This window comes from Haemorhous mexicanus, chromosome 9 (assembly GCF_027477595.1).
Source record: "Haemorhous mexicanus isolate bHaeMex1 chromosome 9, bHaeMex1.pri, whole genome shotgun sequence".
Taxonomy (NCBI): Eukaryota; Metazoa; Chordata; class Aves; order Passeriformes; family Fringillidae; genus Haemorhous; species Haemorhous mexicanus.
The window spans coordinates 20,829,030-20,852,667 of NC_082349.1; the positions used below are offsets into that span (position 1 = coordinate 20,829,030).

Below are 23,638 nucleotides of genomic sequence, written 5' to 3' on the forward strand. Positions count from 1 at the left end.
CCCGCTCGCCGGCAGTCGCGGCGAGGTCGCTCCGAAGTGAGGAGGCGCTGCCGCCGCCGCCCCCCGAAGTTTGGCCGCGCCGCCGGAGCCCTCCGCGCCGTAGCCCCGGCCAGGGGCGCACTCCGCTCGTGCCGCGCGCCCCATGCCGCGGACGCCGGCGCCCCGCGCGGGGCCGCCCCCGCCCTGAGCGGCGGTGGCGGGCGGGGAGCCCCGGCGGGCAGGACCCGCCCGCCGCCCCGCCGAGCGCCGGAGGAGTGCGGCCACCCGCCCGCCGCGCGCCGCCCGCGCCCCGCCAAACTTCGACGCCGACAAGTGCCTGGGCCCAGCCGCGGCCCCGCCGAGCCCCTCCGCGACCCGCTGGAAACTTTCTCGGGGAAGAGCAACCCCCCACCACCTCACGCCCTCCCCGCGGCCCTTCATGCCGCCACCGAGGAAGCCCCAGCGCGTCCCAGCGCCGCGGCGGCTCCGCGCCGCCCCGTGGTGAGGCTCGGGCGGCCCGAGCCTGCAGGGTGAGTACAGCCCGCATGCCGCTCCGGGGCAGGATGGGGCGCGGGGGCTGCGCGGCGTGGAGGGGCCGGTGCGGGTGCCGGGGGCTGTGTGCGGGGGTCGCCCCGCCGGGCTCGGGCCACCGACCGCGGGCGGATCGGTGCGGGCCGCGCGCCCCCTGCCGCCTGCGCGGAGCGGAGCGCGGCGGGGCCGGGGCTGGGGCCGGGCTGGGGCGGTACCTGCGCGGTGCCTCCTCCGCCGGAGCTCGGAACCGGGAGCCGGAGCTCGGAACCGGGAGCCGGAGCTCGGACCGGGCCGGGCTGCGCCACGCCGAGCTGTGAAGGGGCGCGGGCGGTGCGAGAGCCCTGAGGGAGCGCGAGCGAGCCCTGAGGGAGGGGCGCGTCCCTCGCGCCGGCGCCCGCCCCGCAGCGCGGATCCAGCCGCGGGCGCCGGCGGAGAGCGGCGGTCCCGTTGGGCAGAGGCGGGGGCGGCGGCGTAGGGCATCGCCCCGCCGGCGAGCAGCAGCGGGCAGGTCACTGGTACCCAGCCTGGAAACAGTTCCTCCTTTGCATCGGAAATTGCAGGCGGCTTTTCTAAACATTCACACGCACACAGAACCCCCAAAGAAAATCCCTCATGGCGGTGAGCAGCGCAAATCAGCTAAACGCGATAAAACAGATGCTTTTCTACTCTCAAAGTTGGTGCATGTGCGGTTTTGGCCTCTGATTGATACACTTTTATTGTTCTGCAATCAACTTTTCAATACTCCGGATCTGATGTGGTAGGAGCCAGCATTACTTCTACAGAAACGTTAGCAAAGACAGTGAGTGGAACGAGCGGTGGAGATGCTTTTAAAGAGGGAATAAGTCACTGTCTTGCCTAAGGACAATGCGGTTCAGGATGAGAAGCTGTGGCCGGGGAAGCCCGTCAAAGGGAAGAAAACCACAGCAGAACTTCCCCTGGCTTGTTTTTTGTTGTGGTTGTGGTGATGGTGGTGGTAGTTCGTTTTGGGTTTTTTTCGTTTTGTGCTTTTCATGGGGAAAAAATAAAGGTTGATTTCTGGTATATTTCTGGACCTTAAAAGGATGATTGCTAGAGAGTTTCAGAGAGTTAGTGGCAATACTCTCAGAGTTATGAACTTTGTCTCAAACCTCTGACATTGATAAGCAGCACCAACTTTCTAGCTATTTATGTAAAATACAGCAATAGCACAGAACAAATTCAGCAACCGGCAGGCATTCATTTTTGAGCCTGAGAACTTTCGCTTAGAAAGTCATCAGCTCACACCATAACTTGAAAGCTTTGTAGCCCTATACCCTGGATACACTGTGTGATGAGCATAAATCACCTTATTGAGCATGAAGAATCATTGAAAAAAAACCCAAAACAAAGCCTGTAACTTCCCCAAATGCTAAGTTAAATTCCCAGAGGAAAAACTTGCAGAACAGATTGATGCTAGGTACAGAGCTATTTAAAGCAAGATGCTACAATTATAAAGATGTGAGAGGAAAAAAAGCAGCTATGTACTAAGGCTCTAAAATTTAAATAGCTGAAATGCTTTTTACTCCATATTCTGACAGCTGATGATACCTGGCAAGCAATGGCAGTGGTAGTATGATGTGTCAGTCAGCAAAGAATAATGTGTGAAAACCAGAAGTATTTCAAGTATAGTGCCAAATTGCAGGGTTTGGGTAGCTGTATTTTATTTTCTTTAATTAGGTATTGACATTTTAAATTTCTCCTGAGGCTAAGAAATCGTTTTCTGCTAAATAGTTAAATAAGCTGGATAAGAATAGAATCTAAACTTTGATTGGAACAGCATTTGAGGCCAAAGACACCAAAGTAGTTGCTTGAATATACTGCATTTCATACAAGTATTGGCAGAAATAATATGTATTAAATCATTAAATACAGGTTCCCTTCTTCTTTGAATAGATAAATAATTTTGCCTTTATAAAAGGGGTTAGTTTGTGTTCTCAGGCTGCCTAGGTGTAACATGGTATACAACATGAGGTTAGTAAATGTAAGTTGCATGAGGCTTAGTTCTGTATTCTGATACACATTATTTCCTATGTTCTAAACTGGCTTTAAATAATTAACAACTGGAGTGGACGAACAGGCGCTTTTTACTTGGGCTTGATTGGATCCATTCATCTGCTTAAGCTGTTCGGGATACAAACTTGAAACATGTTTCCTTTGGAGAAATCTGTTCTGCAGCTGCCGCTGTGGGGAGGTGACAGCCGGCGCTCCTTGCCTTGCCTCGTTGTTTTAGCCCGTTCTCCTCAGGCACTGTAGTATCTGCTCTTGGCTCTCCTTCCCGCTCCTGTGTGCTGGCAGGGTACGCTCGATCCAATGCATGGTCAGTGTGGGAGCTGGTCACTATTTTATTAGCTCCTTCACGTTCCTGTGGCTTGCCAGAGAGAGGCCCAAGAGCCCACCCCTATGGATCTCACAGTGATTTCCTAGCAGGGAGCTCATGCAAGACATCCAGCCGCTGTGGTTTGTGAGGAGGGGAAGGGGGTGGATTTTCACAATGATGGAAGGAGGCAAAGGAGGAGTGTTTGCTAACAACCCCTAATGAGACCTGAAGTTCTTCCCTGACACTGATGCTGCCAAGATGCATTTTATCTATTCTGTAAAGGGGGTGTCTCCTCCATCTGCAGAATGAACACACTGCATGAGCTGTGACTTCCCCATCTGGAGAGGGATGCATGTGCTCAGAGCCTCCTCACAGCTGATTTCAGTCTGGGGGTCAGCTGCATGCCATTCTTCTCAGATGGCTGTGACATACTCACGTGTGGCCAGAACGACGGGCACTTTGCAGACGGAGCTCGGAGAGGAAGGCAGAGAGCAGAGGGGGCCTTTGCACCGGTGCCTCCCAGGTGCCTCCTAGTGTTTTCCATAGTGCTGAGGATGTGGCACATGGGAATGTTCAAGGCCCCAGCGCTGCTGCCCCACACAGAGGACGCCGGGAGCAGTGTGCTCTGGAGGCTTTGCATACATTTGCTGAAGTCGTCCCGGCACTTGGCCCTTCCCTTGCCCTTAGCCAGCAAGGATGCTGATCCCTCTTTGCCACTTCCATGGCCCCAAACACCCGGCGTGTGTGACTAGCAGGGCAGGGGGAATCAGGGCATCAGACAGTAGTTATCAGTGATTTGTTTGATTACCTTTTTCTAAGGTCATGCACAGACATTACAGGGGACAAAAAACCCCATTGCTGTGTGTTGCCCCCAGCTAGAGGCTTATCACTAAACGTCTGGTACAGCTGTAAACTTCAGAAATGTTACTCCAAACGTTTTTTCTACAAAATAATTTAAATAGATATGTCCTTACCAATAGGGCACCGAAATGTAAAATGCATATCATAAGTGACTCTGCAGGAACAAACAAAAGCAAGACAAATTATATAGCCCTGTCAGAAAAAAAACCTGACAGCACTCAGCACATGATCCTTAATGTGCTTTGGTCAATATCTTTCTCTATATCAATGGAAGCTCATTAAAAGAAGATACTGCAGACTAACTGAGCCATGCCATACTAGTTCTTGCCAAAGCTTGACATTTTTAATACATTAATAATATGTCTGTAATGTAATGGAAAACTATTAATCAGAACTGGTTATATGCCAGAAATTTAAGCTATAATTGGCTGCTTCTTGTCAGGAGTGTCTGTTGTACACGGCTACAGCTGCCTAATGCTCAGATGTCTTGCACTCCTCTGCACTTTTTTCTTGTCAGTGCACTAAATTCAATCGATGTTATAGTCTATAATTCTGTGTAACGACCATCATTATGATTGGCTTACTTTAATGAGAATTCGTTATATGGGAAGTATTTTAGCACAGTGTGTTAAGGTAGCAGCTTGCTTCACATTATTTAGTCCTACCCAGTCCTGTTAGTGGATCTGAGTCTCGGCAGTTACAAAAGGTTATAGGTAACTAAAGAGCTAGAAAGGAAGGTATTAATGAAAAACTTTTTTTTTTGCCTGAATATACAAGCTTGCAATCTAAAGATAATTACACTCAGTAATGTCTTATTTCTACACAGAAAAATTGCATTTATGTATTTATTTACTTACTGTTTATTCCAGCTATGACCAAGCCATCTCCAATAAAGGGAATTTGATTTACCATAAATTTAAAATAGTTTGCGGCCTCTTCTAGCAAAGAGTTGTTTCCCATTTTCATAGTGACATAGTTTCCCATAACCCTAAGCTATGGTCTCTTGTGGGTACACTTTTTTCCCCTTCAAAGTAGTACATACATTGGAAAGGAAACACAGGGGAAGAAGTGTCTTTAGAATGACACAGAAAATGTTCTCTGAATTACTGAATTCCAAAATAATATGCAAACACTCCCACTAAAACCAAAAAAAAAGAATGTAAGGTTGCTACAAAGCCAACAGTACTACCCAGCATGCTTCTTAAAGAGATTTAAATTTAATTTGGTCTTAGATATTTCTGCTTTTGTGTCAAATTCAGATTTGAAGCTTAAATATGTTTGAGCGAATTGAGAATTGTTACTGCAGAAAAATTCAGATATTCTCTGCGTATTCTGATAAAATGCATGAGAGTTGTATGGTAACACTAGATAAAATGAATATAATGGAAAATTGCATTTACGTCCATACAGCAATTATTGTAAATTACTTTGCTATGGAAACACAATTCAACCATCTGTTGGCATTTTATGGTGTCTGTAGTTTAGCTCAGTTTAAGATGAAGCATTATTTAAATATAGGGAGGCTGTTTGTGAATAGCTTTGAAGATAAGTTTTGAAAATGAATATTCCCAACGTGACACGTTAAGGAGCTTACCAGGTCACACACCTCTTCCCATGGCTGTGGGGTGTAGGAGGGATCATGACACTGGGCATAATTTAAAGCTGGGAAGCAAAGCAGGCTGCAGAAAGTGGCAACTTATGGTTGTTTCTCAACATCTGTCCGGCGGGTCTGGCTCGATTTTAGCATCCAGACAAAGGAAGTGTGGAAGTGCTGCAGCGTCTGGCTGAAATCTCCTGCTGACAGCCCCGCGCCCTGGCTCTCCAACCTCGGGTGGCACAGGCTGACACCAAGCACAGGCTGACACAAATGCACTGGAATTCCTAGCCCTGGTTTTCCTTGTCCCTGTTTAGGGTACTTACTCTGTCTTTGCAATTTTCCTCATAAAGAATTTGGATTTTTTTTCCTGTGTTATTTAGGAAATATATATTCGAAGTTGCTGTGATATAATTCTAGCATTTTATACCTGTAATAATATGATTCAGGTGCCACAAAGTGAGGGGATTTCTGGTTGTTTTCTGGAGAGGGGAAAGGGCATATATCTGCTGTGAAATAAATGCTGAGTACTCAGGTACAGCGACCCTCAAACCTAAGAAAATAAGGGGGGAAAGCATCTTTATAGTAAGCTCCAAAATAAGCTTTATCAATAGTTTGTCTTTATCAATAGTTTGTCATCAATGTGGTCAGTAAATCACAGTTCAAAGGCAAAAAAAAAGGGAGCAAAGCTCTTGCAATGCTCATGAGAAATATCAAGGAAATTGGATTTTACTTGCCATATCTTTGTTATTTTAAAAATAATAATAATAATAATCTAAAAGAAATATATAAGGCTTTTGGAGCTCCGTGAGGTCCACTTGCCAAGAAGCTACGAGCACCTGCTAGCCCTGATGCCCATCTCTGTGTCACTTGAATAAAAGAACCTTGCTGCTGCTGCCCTGCAGTGCTAGGCTGTCTGCTCCCCTGCCTGCCTGCACCATCTGGGCCATGGCTGAATTCAGTCGTTTGCTCTCCAGTTTTGCTAGGGTGAAAATACAGTTTTGGAAGCAGGAACCTCTAACTCACCTGAAACATTATAAATCTGTCTTTGTTAGAGTACAGTTAAATCCTTCATGTCAAAATACTTTTCACTGTGAATGATTTTGGTAGTTTCTTCATTCTAGCACAGAACCCACAGTAAAGGTTATCCATATTGTACCAATTTGCTTTATATTGCATCAAACCTCCAAAATGTCAACATATCGTATATTTTGTAATGCATTGATTCTTGGACAATAACTCTTAATTTTTATTGTTTCTAAAAGGGTGCTGGTGCCAGAAGAAAAGGATGATTGATGGGAAACAGACACCAGCCTATAGACACTCACCCTCTTCCTTCGGATACTGATTTATCAGTGTGTCCAGGCATCCCCTGCAAGCCCTGAACACGGAGGATCACTCAGGGTTATCGACAGTGGAGCTGAAGACCTGCAACTTCACAAATTATTATCTGCTCTTGGACATCTTTTACAAGAAGCCCTGACAGATAAGTTATAAGACGAAGGACAAGTGCTGCATGGCTGTGAAAGGCTGTCATCGGGGCCTGGGTGGCTTTTACCAAAGTCTAACATAGTGAAACAAACATCCCATCCTAATGCTTCACGTTTGAGTTGGAACCTATTTTATAAATATATACATTAAATGTACATATAATCTCTAGACTGCACATACGCCAGCACTGAGCATCCTTACGAAGCTGACATAAAAGGATTTAGAAATGTATTTGTCAAGATTCCTGTCACTTCACACCCTCTGGGTTACTGTATCCTCCGTGATGCAGCACTACCCTTCTGTGTGGGGACACTATGACGTGTGTAAGACTCAGATTTACACGGAAGAAGGAAAAGTATGGGATTACATGGCCTGCCAGCCAGAAGCCAGAGACATGATCAAATATGTAAAAGTGACTCTGGATCCCCCCGACATAACATGTGGAGATCCTCCTGAGACTTTCTGTGCAATGGTAAGGCAAGCTTTTCATTTTGCATACTTATTGGGGGTATACTTGTGATAGATGGCTTCAAAATAGAAGCCCTAGAGTGCTCACGAAATTATCCAAGAAAACCTGCATCATATTCCAAATGTGAAAGGTTCTGCTGTACAAAACTCTGAGCAGTACATTAAGCTGAGCAATGAGATGTTCTGCTTATGAGGACTTGACTTTATCTGAATTCAGTGTCTCTCTACAGCAACTTTTAATGTATCAAAAGAAAGCAGCATAAAACTCCTATTGTGCTAACCCGTAACTGGGATGGCATTTGCCTGATCAAGAAAGATTTGAATGAACCAATTCCACTAAAATCGGTTTAAAGCATCATAGCATAGCATAATAAAGTATAATTTCCAAACAGTGAGACCAGTTGAACTCAAACTGCTAAAGCTTAAAAACTGGCATTGGGAGTTGAGCTGTTGAAGTTTTCCCAGCTACCCAAGGAGCTGCAGCAGGTGTGTATGGACAGTGCAGCTAAAATCACCTCCAAGCTCTAGCAACTACTCGCAGCTTTCTTCCTAGCTGAAACTGTAGGCATTCAAACAAACTAAGAGAGAGCTCCTCACTTTACATGGTCCTAGAATAGACTGGGTTTGGAAATGTTTGGCTTTTTAAGTAAATGCACAGGTATAAGAATTGGACAGACACTATATATGTATATACACACACACATATATATATATATGTATGTATATCAATATTTTACAGCTGTGCTGCTCCCAAGTGTTTGATAGATCACACTGTGAGAAGTTATTTCAGTTAAAGGAGATCTTGAACTTGTAGATAACTTCTTTGTCCTCACACCCACAGAGGTTCTCTTTTCTTTGCAATTGGATATTTCTGTTAAATAGTGAGTGGAAGATCTGGAGTTCCTTGAAAAGAAAATAAGAGTTTGGTGTACAAAACATGCACACTTACGTCTGTTAACACAGCACTGGAAACATGCTCCACATTACCTACATTATTTAGATTTGAAGGACCAATAAGTTCTGGTAAGTGAGGTTATTACAACTGAGAAAAGTCTACAAGATATTTATTTGCCTGTGTACAAATCGTCATTGCCGGATGACAGCATCCCCGCAGGAAGGAAATCTGCTTTTAAATGCCTTGTGGCATCATTTTCCACCACTGCTGTTCTGTAAGGAGTTGAGATCCAACCACACATACATTTAAGGCATTATTTGCACGCATGCAGCTGCTTCCCACGTACATTATGGTAATAGCCACGTGATAAATTGTGAAGCTACATGAATAAATTACATTCACTATGAACCTTTGACTGCACCACTTGCTCTCTGCCCACTAATCCATCTCTGCTGACATGTCTTTGACACTCTAAATCTCCAAGCAGCTTCAAGCAGCCACTGTTTAAGAACAAATGGAAATCATGTGCCCCACATAATATTGTCTTACTGGGTTTTTTCCTTAATCTTGAAATACATTTTTTCCCTCTGAATAGTAGTAGCTGTGATTTAGCACTCAATAATATTTAGTAACTCATCATCTAATGCAAAAAGTTGTTCTTTTAATGAAAAAAAACCCCAAAAGAAATAAACCTGCCCAATAAAACTTGTTTCTTCCTTTTAGTGCAGATAAACATTGCAGCAGTTCCTATCTTAAGTAATACTGTAAGTTTCTGAAGGCCAGTATGCACTCTAATTAGAATAACAATTTTAAACAAAAAACCACCAGGCAAACAGAAGACATTTTGATTAAATCTACGTGTTAAAAATGGTGCCAGAACTCCCCTTGAAAACACTGGACTGCACCGGGTCAGCAGTGCTGTGATGTGGGAGGAAAGTTTGCTTGGGAGTGACCTGAGATTACTGCTGTAGCTCACCTGCAGTTTAAGCCTGTGAGATGCAGAAGGCCACCAGAATCCTCACATGAGGAGCAGAGAAGGGGAGTAACTGGGGAGGAGCGAGAGAGAGCCCACAGAATGAGAGTGTGCATTCAGCTACACAAGTGTAGAGTGACTGACTCTTACATGATAAACTGTGGGATTTGTGTCCAGGATAGATGTAAATTGTACATATACACTGTATTTAGATATGCATTGGTAATGGCTTGGCTTGCTTGAAGCATAAGGAAAATGACAGAAATATTTAGTGTTCCTAAGGTACTGCCCATGGCTCAGAGCAGAGCATTCTCATCCCTAAAAATGTTTCATTGTCTATCTGTACTATACCTATCTGTAGGAATTAGGTATTTCCTGCAAAATGAGGTTTTATATACTTTGTAGGGCTGAGCCCTTGGCATTTTTGAGACCTTGAATTTTTGTGTTCACTTTTGGTTTTAGAAAATGAGTTAAGAAGATAGCGCTGACATACTTGGAGAAAGTGGGCAGTGGAAAAAAGTTCTTTCGTGTTAGGCATGTTCTTGTGCTAAAAAAGCCCAAATTTGAAGTGACAAAGATGCAAAGGTTTCTTTTCAGCACGGTGAAGTGCCAAACTGGCTTACACAAATGCTTGGTTTTCTTCTTGTAAGTACTGGCTATGTACCTGCCAAACCTGTACCACTGTATCACTGTTTTATTACTGAAATCAGGTTAACGCTGACTTGGAGAAGAACAGGGTCTTTTCAGCTATTCTAATAATAAGCAAGGGTACCAAGAAGCCAAGTCTGCTTCTGCAGGATGACAAGGAGGTTGAAGCAGCCTCCTGTTTTATTTGCATGTCAGTTGCCTGATCAGGTTTACTAATTTTCTCTTCACCAAATGGACTAAGGTACTAGCTGTTAAGTCTCTGTCAGCCTTTGGTGTAATATAGATTAGATCCTTGAAACAGACCAGACTGAGAATTTCATTCAAGTCCTGCTGGGAGATTATGGTAGCATCTACAGCAGTCTGTGAGAGTAGCTGATAATAATCTGCAATAGCACGCAAAGCAGCCGTGCATTGCAATGTGTGCAAGCATACAATACAGAGGAGATGGGTGCTTAAATTGGCCCCCTACTTATTTCTGCATATTCCCCACGGTATTAAATGTTCTTATGAGTCTGTGATGAATTTGTACTTTCCTTGTTTAGTTGACAGACTGAATAACAGGGCTTTGCATATGTAAATTTGTTGCAAAATATAACAGCCTTAGCTGGCAGCTAAAGCCAGCATTTGGCAGCTCACCACTTGCAGGTAGCTTTGTGGTGTCCCCCCAGAACAGCATTTGTAGCTATTATGGGGAGCATGCAACAGAAAAAACTATCCTGCAGTTGCTTTTAGGCATCTATTCTGAGAATAACATTATAATTTCTGGTGACATTCAGTATTGACAGCTTATGAGATTATTCTGAAACCTCAAACCCCTTGAGCCATACAATTATGATTATATGAGATTCTCAGGTTTCATTTAAAACATCATCTTTATTTCCTTAGTCCTTCTGGTTGCAGGGAAAAGTTTGAAAATGAAACAAAAGAGCTCAAAAAGCAGAAGCTAAATAAATAATCTTCCAAATTATTGTTTAAAATCTTATCAGATTTAAAGTCATTCAGGATTTCTACAGCTTGGAAAGGATTTTTGCTCAAGAGGAAACATGCATAAAAGAAACTTAAAAACAAATACGTGGCTAAGAGCAATTGAACACTTAACAATTTCTAGATGTGGAGTTGCATGTGTCTGTAAGGAGGATGTGACAGCATCCTTCCAGAATAAGTAGGGCTCCTCCTGCCTACAGGGTAACCAGCACTGTGGGGAAGGGTTCACTGGTCACCCCTGGCTTCCCTGTCCATTTTAAAGCAGTCTCTAGTTTCCAAGTGAGCTACATATGCTGGCAGAAGGTGCATGACTGCTTTCTGTGGTATTCCTTCAAGGAAATTTGGACATCTTTTGTCAGTCACAGACTTGGACTGAACAGCCACAGTGTTTGAGCCAGCGTGACCCCTTCCTGCAGATCTGTAATTTATGAACTTTGAGCATTTGGCATTGCTGAGAGTGTGTCTGGCACCGTATGCTTGTGCATAGTTGGCCTGGGAGGAGAGAGAGGAGAGCAGAGAAGAGAGGAAAAGAGAAAGAAGCTATTCACATTTTCAGGTTTGAGCTGCAGGTTTCACTGTGCAGAGACACTAAGCAAATTTTGAAGTACCTGGTGATGCTAGTTCTTGTGGCCTGCAGCATTTCAGTGCAAGACAAATCTTCTTGAAATCCCCGGGAGTGACTAACAGTCGGTGAAATCTACTTGGCTCTTTGTAAGAACAATTCCACAATACTCTGTCCAGTCATAAAGAGAAACAAATCTGACTTCCTATGATCATGACCATCTTTTGCTCTACCAGAACAGTGTGTTCTGGAAAGCTTCTGGCTTTCCTTCTAAAACACGTGCCAGCTATATGCCTGGTACAAGCTCAGGAACCTGATGAGCTGCTCACAGCTCAGAGATCCTGTCGCCCCAGTCCCACCTGCCCTGCACAGGGACTGGCCCTTCTGCTGAAATCCAGCCTTTAGCATGGGGTTTGCATTCAAACCTGAGCCGTGATTACTGTGCAAATTCATCATGAATTTGACCAGGAGACTCCTAGTGGCTATTGCTGTAATTTGCAAACTAGAGACGGGTTTGTGTTACCGACCTGTGTTTGCAGCTCAAATGGCAACATTAAAATATAATTTTCTGTTTGTGTTTAGACCTAGATATCATAATACATCCCAACAGCTAAAAAATGATGAAATTATCATCAATTACAGTTGCCTGCAGCTAATTTCCTTCGTAGGTTAAATAGAAGCTTGAAAAGGAGCCTGCAGATGGGAGTCCCATGCATTTGTACAATTTATAGAGCAAAAATGCTGATGACAGTAGAAATTTGAGCCCTTGAGTGCTACTTTGTATTTCATAGCCAATCAAAACTAAATTAAGAAACAAAGATTATTAAAAAGTATTCTGGACATGTAATTCTGGCATAATATTATGAGGTGGACATTAAATTTTTTTCCCTCTGAGACTTTCAGCATCATTAATATAGCATTCCTTTAATTACAAGTAGGCTCATATTCCTCAAAAAGGGGGAAATACTATGTTGCATAGATAGTCATACCAGTATTATGTTTACTGAAATAATTAAATGAACAAATACTTTTCTGAGTAATGGGTAAATCACAATGTGAAACAAAAATTATTTTTTGAAAGCATTTTGGCATTTATACATACTTTCACAAATGAGACATTTTAAAACAGTGTTATGCAATACCATTAAAAGATGCTGTTAAGAAAAAAAAGCTTTTTTCTTTTATGGGCTAAATTTGAATAAAAATAAAGGATTCTAAATTCTATCTGTATATTCTTACTAGATAGCATGGGGTAGAATGGGAACAGGAAGTTAAAGATGAAGCTATTGCTACTGTCTTGTTTAAAGTGGATTTGCATAGTTGTATATTTTTAAAGTATGTACATCTCAAAGTTACTGCAGACTTCATTTACAACATCTGCATCCATCTAATTTGAACTCTTTGGGCACGTACAATTGCTACAGCTGTTGCTTTGTCACTGTAGAGCACCTTACCCTTCAGAGAGTGGGGTTTTTATTTTGGTGCCTCCCCTTAAGTCACTAAACATTTCATTTGATTGCATTTCATTTCTAACACTCCGAGACCTGAGAGTTTCAGCCCCTGCCCATGGGCCTGTCCCCATCAGGGCAGGACAGCTCAGCCCCACTGCTGTGGCTGTTCCCATCCAGCCCCACTGAGCCCCTCAGCAGCCAGTGGGGCAGGAGGGACACTAGGGGCACAGACTGGCCCTGTGCTGTCCCCCAGCTCCCTCCCACTGGGCAGCACCACACGCCAGCCTACCTGTGCCTCTGGCAGCACCTGCTGTACATTCTGCAAAGGCTCCTTGGTCCTCAGGAGAAAGGATTCCTTGGTTTCCTACAAGATTTAAAAGATGGATATACTTAATGACAGCAGAAATAAAAAAATAGTTTGGTAAAATCTCTGTTTTCATCCAACTGGAAGCAATCTAAAAATTAATAATTGCTCATAAATCAAAACTGAGGACTGGTAGTAAAACAGATTTGCATTTTATTCATTATCACACATCAAGATGCTCCAATAAATCTTTAACAACACTCTGTCCAGTTGCCTTTTTTTTTTCCCTCCTCAGTTACACTTTGGGTACTGGAATGCTTTCAAGCCTGAAACAAAACAAAAGCACACCCACAAAGTACTTCAGTTGTTAAAAATATTTGAGGGTAAAACAGGGTTCCTAAACAAAATAAACGGTTTCTACATATTTTCAATTGCAGTTTTAAAGCACATGTCACTAGTATGTGTAGAAGAGCATCCTTTTAAGGAGATTTATATTTTGTAAATACACTTTGTAAGAGCAGCTGTTAAGCATTTTCTAGCATTGCCTTTATTCCATTTACTACTTGCTCTTCCAGTTCGGTTTGTTTTTCCCCTCAAATTAGCTGGGAAGAGTGGACATTTTTAGACAGTTATTTTAATAACAATTGATCTTAAAAAGCAGGGAACTGTGCCAGGGGAGATTGTGGCTCTCTGGATGAGGTTCTTTAAAATACCTGAGCTGGTGCCTTCCCCCACTGCTCCTTCCTCCCTGGGCCCCCCAAAGCACCGAGGTGGGTATGTGGAGGGGGATACCCAAGTACTCTGTGGGAACTTGGAGTTTTGGCTTTGTTTGGTTTGTTTGAACCAGCAACGCCAATTTTTATAAAGAAATAAATATCTTCCACTATAAAATAAATTCCCAGACATCCATGGTGAACGTGAATGGCTTGCTGTCAATGCAGTTGGACAGAAACATCCCCTCAGCAGCACCTTTAGTGAAGTAAAATAATACTGCTTTATAAATAAAATATTTACAAGACCTATCATAATTTGAACTGCCGCTGGTGAGGAGAGGTGATCTCGAGCCTGTGGCTCACTGCAGGGAGACTCCTGATCAGATTTGCTGGGGAGCAGGGAGACAGTGCAGTACAGCAGCACATCCAGCTGGTGCTCCTCAGCCAGGGCAGGACACACATCTCTCCTGCACTGACGGGAGGGAGAGCTGGGTGACCCCATTTCTTCTCTGCTAGCAAGCCTGAACTTAGAATTTTTCCAGGATGGTAAATCCTCCTTTCAGCAGAGTGACCTTTGCCTCCTAACCTGCCAGTGTCACGCAGGCAGCCGGGAGGAGCAGAGCTGCAGCATCGCGCCCTCCGCTTGCTTTCGCACATTTTGGTCAGGGGCACGATACCCTCAGTCCCGAGGGATTGTGCAGCATCAGGCTTTCCAGGCTGAGGACACTGAACAAGGAGCATGATATCATATTTCTTCCCACTGTGGTAGACCAGTGTCAGAATGTGAATTTTGGATTTACTTGGCAGAACTGAGCAGAGATAGTTTTATGCTGTTCAGGTTTGTCCAAATTATCTGGATAAACATATTTCTCCATCTTCATTTAGTAGCCGAACATCTCTGAATCCCAGAGTTTCATGTCTTTTTCTTGCAGAGCTTGTACTTTGTAAAAGATAAGAATCACTGGAAACCAAATGCAAGTTCCTGAGGCACTTCCATATATTAAAATTTCCATTTGTAAGCATCTTGTTGAAACAAAGCCAAGTGAACTCAGCTGAGAATTCTACAAACCTAGTGTACACCAGGACAACCATTCTGGTTAGTGGGCTCCCCAGAGCCCTTTGAGAAGGAAGAAATCAGTAAATTGACTCTCAAGTAATGATTTTAACATTTAGACACTTATGTTACTTATAAAACATCCAGTCCTAATGCAACCCAAATCACCTTCATTCATTCAAGAAAATATAAATGTACAAACTGAGATGATAATCGGCACTTCCGTCCCTTCTGCTTTATGCCAGGAAGCAGAGGGGGAGAAATACAGACAGGCATTAGCAATTCCTCTTGACAAAGTATGGAAATTACCCATCTCATTATGTGAGGATGAAAACCTGTCATTTATTTTTACCCATCGAGTTTAGAAAGGGCTGAATCTGTGGGAGTTGGTCAATTTTAGCATGAGTACCACTGCCACTTTTCTTTTTTTAATACTGATGCTGCTTTGCCAAAACTGCCATTTCCAATACAAAAAATAACATACCTATTTAAGAGTAGCTGAAACCGGATAAGAGATCTGTTAATCCAAATATTTCTTTACTTGTTTCAAGGCTTATGAGTACTGTCTGAATATGAAAATAAAAAATAATCCCAGATACTATTAAGGCCATTGAGTGATGAGATGCAGATCCCTGTGTACTAATTTCCCTAGTTAAAAAATAGGGATAGCTCTGTTCCCGATTTACTTGTAGAAACAATGACTGTTGTAGACATTTTAGATATGGAAATTCATGTTTTCACAGGTCACTTGTGGTGACATCATCTTGATCTACAAGTACAAATATAGCTAAGGACACAAAAATCCTTGGCATTGAGCTGACTTGGCAACGTGAATAAGTGATTTCATGTAGCTTTGATGTTTGATGTGTTGTATTTTCTGGAAAATGGTTTTATTTCATATCTTGTAGTTCTTTAGGCAGACTTTATATGGAATTTAGGAATAAAAAAAGGGGAGGAAAAAAAAGGGTGCAAATGAATTTCAATTATATTTACTACAAGCAAGAACTTGTACTATATCAGGGATATTTTATGTCAGGCTTCAGCCCAGGGAGAATTTTTATAGCTAACTATTTGTAAAATCTCTAAAAGAAGACACCATTATGATGAAAGGAGCATTTTCTTACATGTGCGTGCCATGTCTTTCCAACATCTTGGTGCATTTTAGATTTTTATCTGTAAAACTGTCACGAGCCACATTTTAACTCATCAATTTGATTTTTACCAGCTACACCTGCTCATAAGACACATTCCTCCAGTGAAAACTAGAAACAGCTACTTGTGGGTGACATTTTTAAGTGACTGGGGGTGGGGAGGTGGTAAAAAATAAATAAAAAGGAATAGCAAACAACTACACAAAAGCCCTCATCCTCTAAAATCTGCAACGTGCATAGCTGTAGGGAAAAAAAAGGTACAGAACACAATTTTCTAACTGCTAAAACAAGTTTTTCTACACGTGCTATTTTCCTCCTCTATTTTTAACACAGGCTTGCAGACTGACATGCCTCTTGGCTTCCTTGACCATATGGATCTGCCAAGTAGTATGAATACTGTAGGGATAGCCTGCAGAAATATCCTAGCAAGGTGTCTCACTTCACAAGGGTTGATTCAGACTTCCAGACACATCAAGTAACGGTTTTAAGGGGTTCAAGCATTGTAGCTTCCCTCACTAAATTAGTGGGGTAAATTTTTGCTAGCATGTTTGCAGCTGAAAACCCTACTTTCCTGAAAAAGAAGTGGGATAAGCCTTTGGAAACAAAATGTTAAGAACATAGAAGCTTTTTGTCATCTGAAGCAGTGGCTTTGATTTTTTAAAAAAGATACACTTCAATAACTAAAAGGAAATTAAAAGTGACTCATCATGTATATTTCATGCCTAAGAGCTACTGTTTGACTTTACATCAACAGGGCTTAAAATATGATCTTCCATTGAAATTAATGTGTCCTGTGTTAGGCAACAGAAGGACAGCTACTGACAGCAATGGATGGCTTCCTTAGTAGTGAGCATTATCCTCTGCACTGTACTAATTTGAAACTCTCAACTAGAAACTTCATAAAACCATCTTAAGTAAATTTAACTCTATGCTTTTATATTCTAAAATTTTTCTTGTCAGAAGCAATTTCACTGAAGTTCACTTATTTCCAGCATTTTCAGTTTTAAAATGTCCTTAACTCATTTTACTGGTGCTGGGTTTTGGATTAGTTCAGTCGTTGTGATCTTCAGTGCAAGGCTCTTTGTCCCTAGTGACAAAACAAGTTTTGGAGAATAGGACATTATCCATCTTTTCTTGGTTTTGGGGCATACAAGAATACACTGAAAGCATCTAGCTGGAAGGTGCCAGCTAGGGTACATATATAGAATACATAATAGGGTTTGCATATTGAAATAATCTATTTTAGCTTTATGCATCTCATGGATTATTTGTAAATAATTGAAAAGGACAGAAGACTATTATTGACTAATCTTTCCATAGTTCTCCATAACTGCACCATCATTGCTTGTAGCAACTCAAACATTAGCCAGGCATCATCAATCATGAACTGCAAGTTTTATAAGTTTAAAATCAGGTCTTAGAAAACACTACAACAGTTGTCTTTCCTTTGCTAATCAGACAAGATGGGGGTTTCAGCAGAAATTTTGTCAAATTGTAAGCCTTGACAAAAAGCATGCCATTTTTTCAGTTTTAAACTGTGGACTGATATCTAAAATGCCACATGGGGTTGGTTTGAGTTTTTTTGAAGCCATACAGACAATTGTTTTCCCTCTTCTATCATCTCCAAGTCCTCAGCTGGTGTAAAATGTACCTACATTTAATGGGATGGTGTGGCAGGCAGCTCTCACACACCTGTCACTTGTGCAGTCTACACGGCCCTCCAGGGTGCCAGCCCCTCCCTGCCTGCCTTGAAAAGGGTGGAGAAAACAAGGACTGAAGAGAGACATGGGGAGTTGTTCCAAAGCACAGAAGAATCTGCCTGCCTTCCTTCTGTCACCTTTAATGTTCTGCACCTTGAGAAGCCACCAGGGCTAATGGGCTTGTTCTTACATAGAATTCTGATATCATATTTGGATAATCCTCTTTTTGGAAACAGTACAGGCCACACAGACCTAATCTGTGGACTTTAGATGGGTAAGGTAAAGTGTTTTCTAGATGTTTTCTAAGTTTAAAGAGTTCAGCAGTAGGATGGGAAAAGATTGTGCAGGAATGCTGATTGGTTTATGCTCCTCGCCATGCTGCTTTTCCCAGGCACTCACTCTCTAGGACAGCGAATACCTTGCAGGAGCTCAGAAAAAGCAGGCATAGCCTTTTTACAAGGCAGTGTTGGACTCTCCCAATCAATAACAATCTGAGAATTTGAAGTAAATCTTGTTCTGGTGATTGTATCATGTCAAGGGCATCGTACTACTAAGTGATGGGTTTGGAATAATAAAATTGTGCATAAGATCAGAAACAAAAATCAGAAAGCAGGAGGGCAGTTTTACCTTAGTAACAGGGGCTTTTTTCAGTTCCCATCCTCAAGGTCATCACACCTCTACTAATGCAACCATCAACATCCTCTTCCTGTCAGGCCAGTTCTCATAACTTCAAAAGAAGATTTACAGGAGCTGACCAAGAAGAAAAATGTTCTTCACAAATTATTACTGGGATGAATGGCACCTGTGTCCGTGATGACCTGTTTAACACTTTCTTGATGACACCACCGTACATGAGCTTCTCTCAACTCCTGTCATGTAAACCACAGTTGATTTTTTTTGTCTTTCAGCCAGCCAACTACCAAGGCCACAGAAAGCAGATGTAAGGGCAGTGCGGAGCAAACCTTTGCTGTCCCTGCCTTTACTCTTAGTAATTGTTTTATTGGTAATTATGAGCTGTATAAAGCATCACAGGAAAAGCAGAACAAGTTTACTTTTACACTAATGAAATAAATAATCAGTTGGAAACACTTTGTAGTTCAAAATTACCCCTCCTAACCAAGGATCAGGTGCACAGCATTTTGCTGCAACACGTGTGAACGTTGGCAGTGCAGCTCTAGCAAAGAGCAGCTGCTGAAGAAGAGAACAATAAACCTCCCCATCAGAGCAAGTAGGGAATGCTGGTCTTGGTGACACACCCTGTCCTGTATCCAACACACACAACAGAGTTCCAGGGGTGCTGCAGCCCCTCCTGAGCAAGCCATGCACATGCAGAGAAGCACACAGCAATGTTGCATGTCAGAAGATGGTAAGAGATCCCTCCCATTTCTGTGGGGAATTTGAAGGGTTCTTGGCTAGTTTGTTTCCAGTAGAAATCAGCTTTCTGCCACATAAGAAAGGCATGTGAGATTCTAACAGTACTGTCACTGAGACTTTGTTAGAAGACATTATCTGGCCCGTGAACACCCGAGGCAGAGGAATTTGCAGTTGAGCCTGCAATACCACTGTACCTAACAACCCAAAAACTTATTTCAAACCTGCACATTGGAGGTCTTCACATGCCAGGTAATGGGGTTCAGTTATTATTGGCTTTAATTACTTACAGTTTTCTGACCCAGGTTTCTTAATGCTTGATACAGAAAAAGCAGTACAGATAGTTAGCACAACAAAATACAGGCAGACTTTAGAACTAATTTACAGAACTTTAGGCTAATGAGAAATAAGAGTCCATTCCTACAATATCTTTGTCTGTGTCTTATTCTGCAGACAGTGAAACTCACAGGCATGGAGAAGCCACAGAAAAGAGCTGTTTTCTGGTTTGGTTTGGGTTTTTGGTGGAATGTTTTTAGTTTTCCAAGTTTGATGAGTCAGGTTTCAGCTATATTTTTTTATATAATTTTCTTTGCTAATTGTATGTGCAAGGGTCACAGAACTAAGGTTGTAAAAAAAAAAATCTAATTTTAACCTGCAGTTGATTTATGAAATGATACTGAGTTCCTTGAGTTTGGGAAAATAACATATACCACTAATAATCTCTGGGAACTGATTTAACACCGTATTCTATTGCAGTGCTAGGAAGAAGCCAAGGACTTGTAACAATCTGTCATTTGCAGTGACATTTTTATTACTCTTTCAGAAAGGCTGTGCTTTAATTGTCTCCCTGCTTCAAATCAACTTCTTAGTTTGCTTTAACAGTATTTTTTTCACTGTAGCTACCATTGCCCTTGCTATAAGAAACCTAAACTCTCTGTATATTTCTGGCATGGTAACTGCCAACAGGAACAGGAGCAGAGAACCTACCCGTGTCCTTCTAATTTAAGAGAGTGAAAATGCTACTGACTGCAAGTCGCATTTTCATGGAGTTCACACCAAATTCCTTACAGACCTGCATGCCAGGCGATTCCCCCTTGATTCACTAGGATTGACCTGAGAGAAAATCCATCAAAATAATACACCATTTTTTCCCAGTGTTGTGGAGTTTGCAACAAGCTGCCCAGTGGAGAAATAGCTTTGCTTTCACCTATTATAAAGAAACTGCAAGCTCTTAATTTAGTAGCAATGTCGCTAGTGCTTTAGCATCTTCTGCAGTGTGCCTCCAACTGATGAACTGAAGCACAACTATAAATAACGATGATGTCTTTGTCAGCTTGTGAGAAAAAAGGGTTGGATTTTGGTTTTGTTTTTTGGTTTGGTTTATTTTTCACATTTCCTGGAAGTGAATGTAGTAAGATCTCTCTAATCTCTTCTTTTGCTTAATATATAGATTTATCTCTTTGATATCTCTTTGAGTTACTGAACCAAACCACCAATTTTTTGCCTGCTGGTTCATGGCTCAGTGACCCATGGGAACACGGCCCTAACATTGTATCATATACAATGGGCACCCCAAAGTTTAGTGATTGCATCAAGTTCTCAGCTTTACAGTTCAGAACTTAGCCTCTCACTTGGCAAGAGAAGTGCACCTCAATTTCCCTCCACCCCAAACTGGACTTCACAGAACCTGGCCAAACTGCATTCTCAGACCTCTAGTTTCTGTGCATTCCCTATCCTTCACCACTCTGTACTTGATAACTAAGAAGTTGTCCAGGGAACAAATGGCTTTGCTCATTTGGATGTACCAGCTCTGTATTTTAAGAGAGCACCAGTCAGAAAAGCATAAAGTTTCACAAATCCCCAGATTGAGGACTCAATGCAATGATGAAGAGGATGGACTTGATGCCCACTGTGGCAGCATAGCTGGTCTGCATGCTGAGAGGTTTTAATGAAGCAGATGAAATCCATCCTGGATTCTGAATCACATACACATGCTGGCAAAATATGATTGGGGGGGGGGGTGGGAAGAGTCAATTTTCAGGGCTTGCATGCCTTTGGATTTGTTTGCTTGAGTATATTTTTGGACAGTAATGTTAGATGCTAAGGGAAAGTTACAGCAAGGCTTGTGACTAATGGATAAGATGCAGTATGCCCTGTGATGCTATGAGAAAAATGCTGATGCAGTTAACTGATACCAGAGAGATAAGTAACTCCAGCATTAAAAAAATAAAAATTAAAAAAAAAAAAAAGCCAAACTGAAAGATTTTGTCAAGTTTTTGAGATCCCACCTTGGTATCATTTTAGAGGATGTTTCTAATTAGTAGCCACAGAAATAATTGCTGATTAAATTGTCATACAACTCAATTAACGAGGTGAAGGAAAAATAGCAACATTTTCATTTTAATGAGATGTCTGCTCTCTCCTCCTCTCTACTATGCATCTTAATGTACCTTGCTGTCTGCACTGACTTGGGGCTCCAAGGCTTTGTCATTTCTTGGCAATTCTGTTCTCTAATTTCTTCTGACACATGGTGCTTAAATCCACACGAAATGTGAGGTGAGGCAGAGAGGATTCCTGCAGACTGCCATGCCAGAAGAGGAACACTCATTTGCATTATTCATTAGATAAATGCACTGATTTGCATCTCATTCTGGTCTCTTCCATTTCCAGGCAGGGGATGGAGACAATTCATGGAATTGCTGAATTTTTGAATGATATTCATAGTGTTCATTTGGGATTAAGTCCCCATTGTCTGCTGCCCTGTATTTTGTCCCACACTTACCTTAAATACCTACAGAAACTAGATCCTTTTGTTCTTTTAATAGTGAACTGTGTCTATTTACTGCATAGTAAAAGGGTGCTATTTTGTTTATCATTGCAATTTTGAAAGCATTTATCAAAGCCATAATTCAATGCTTGATCATTATTTGTGATTATTGCAGTCTTTCTCCCTGTTTTTCTGAGGTTATAGTTCAAAAGCAAAAGCTTGTAAATCAACTGCAGTGATCTGACAGCATCTGTTCTTTTTTTGCCATTCAGTATTCTGGAGCAGTAAGCTTTTAAGAACTACATGCCCTCTGTTAACTAGCATGTTAATGCAGTAAAGTTGAGAAATAGTATAGCCCTAGATAACTGTCAGCATTGTCTCTCTCTCTTCTAAGCTTTATGAACCCATTTACATTATGCTTAGCATTAATATTTGATTCAGAAATCTATACTGTAAAAAGGAGAGGATATCACTGTTCTGTCCTCAGGGTGTTGGGGGAGGAAGGTTAATTTTGCAGGATGGGGGTTAATACTGTTGAGCTCATTCATCCTGTTATTAAACACAGGAAACCGTCTGGGGAAATTTGGAATTTTAAAGGACTTAAACAAGTATCATTATTGCATCAACACTTTTTGAGAAAACCAACATCATAAACACCTTCAACTGCTACTGCAACCCAGAGCCATTCCCTGAACCATCATTTACCTCCAAGGACAGCAAATTGCAAAAACAAATAGTGGTTTATTAGCTCAGTGAGTTAGGGTGTGGTGCAGACAGAACCAAAGTTGTGGGTTCAATCCCTGTATTGGCCATCCACCTAAGAGCTGGACTCAATGATCCTAGTGGGTCCCTTCCAACTCAGAATATTCTGTGATTCTGTGACTTTCAAAGCTCTCCTTTACACCTGCTGCTACACTGGGCTGCATATTGCCCAAAACTAAGGAAACACATTGCCACCATTTTAAATAGCTTAGACCACAATTGAAACACAGATGTCAAAAGTAATTAAAAAGTGGGGCTCTGAAGGCTTAGGCATGTGTTAAGGCTAATGATTGCACATTATTTTTGTTGAAATTGTCGCATGACTCTGTGGCTGATGCTGTAGCTCTCTGATTTGCCATGCTAAACAAATTCAGTTCCTGAATCAGAAGGTGGGAAACTTGGCAATGGCCTTGAGGAACAGTTAGTTGGGACACTTCATCTGTAAGCAGAGTTATGGCAGAAAATACAATTGAAATGGCATATGAAAATGAAACCAATTTATATTAGGACTCTGCCTAATGCACAACTTAATTATAACTGAGTTTGCCACAAGTTAGTGACAGCTGAATCTAAACAAATCACCTAGCTAATGTGCTGATTGCACTAACCGCAGTTGTTGTCAGGGGTGGAAGATGCCATATGGCTCCTCTTCTCTACCCAGGTCAAAATATCATTAGGAAGAAGCTTAACTACATCGACACAAATGAGGAATTAGCCAGTCTGGCTTTCCTCCAGCCTGCAGGGTGTGTGCATGTCCCAGGGTCTGGCCATTCCCAGGCACAGTGAGGGGCCACCCAGATTTTTCCAGAATGCACGAAGTGGAGGAGTATCCTGGTACTTGAGGACAAACAAAGGCAGCTGGTGCTCAGTTGCATTGCTCAGGCACAGCTTAGCTCTCCAAGACAAGCCCAGATTATGTTTGGGCACTTGGTGAAAGGAAAATAGAATGCAAGTGACACCGAGTGCAAAGCGGGGCAGGGGAAGGAAAGGGCTGGATGACGCAGGAGCCGGTCCTGCACCAGGCGAGGTCGGGCTCAGCCACAG

The 23,638-nt window shown here is 42.3% G+C and overlaps 1 protein-coding gene across 2 annotated transcripts in view; it reads left to right on the forward strand.

The window, feature by feature from the left end:
- Positions 1 to 247: 247 nt before the first annotated feature.
- The window catches only part of NTNG1 (netrin G1), a 148,513-nt gene continuing 125,122 nt past the window's right edge, over positions 248 to 23,638 (forward strand). Inside the window, exons 1-2 of one of the 2 annotated variants that reach the window (XM_059854417.1) lie at positions 248 to 509; positions 6,566 to 7,263. In XM_059854417.1, coding sequence (XP_059710400.1) covers positions 7,018 to 7,263 — 246 coding nt within the window. In that variant the 5' untranslated portion in view covers positions 248 to 509; positions 6,566 to 7,017. The remainder of the gene's footprint in view (positions 510 to 6,565; positions 7,264 to 23,638) is intronic. The other variant, XM_059854418.1, reaches the window with a different exon arrangement.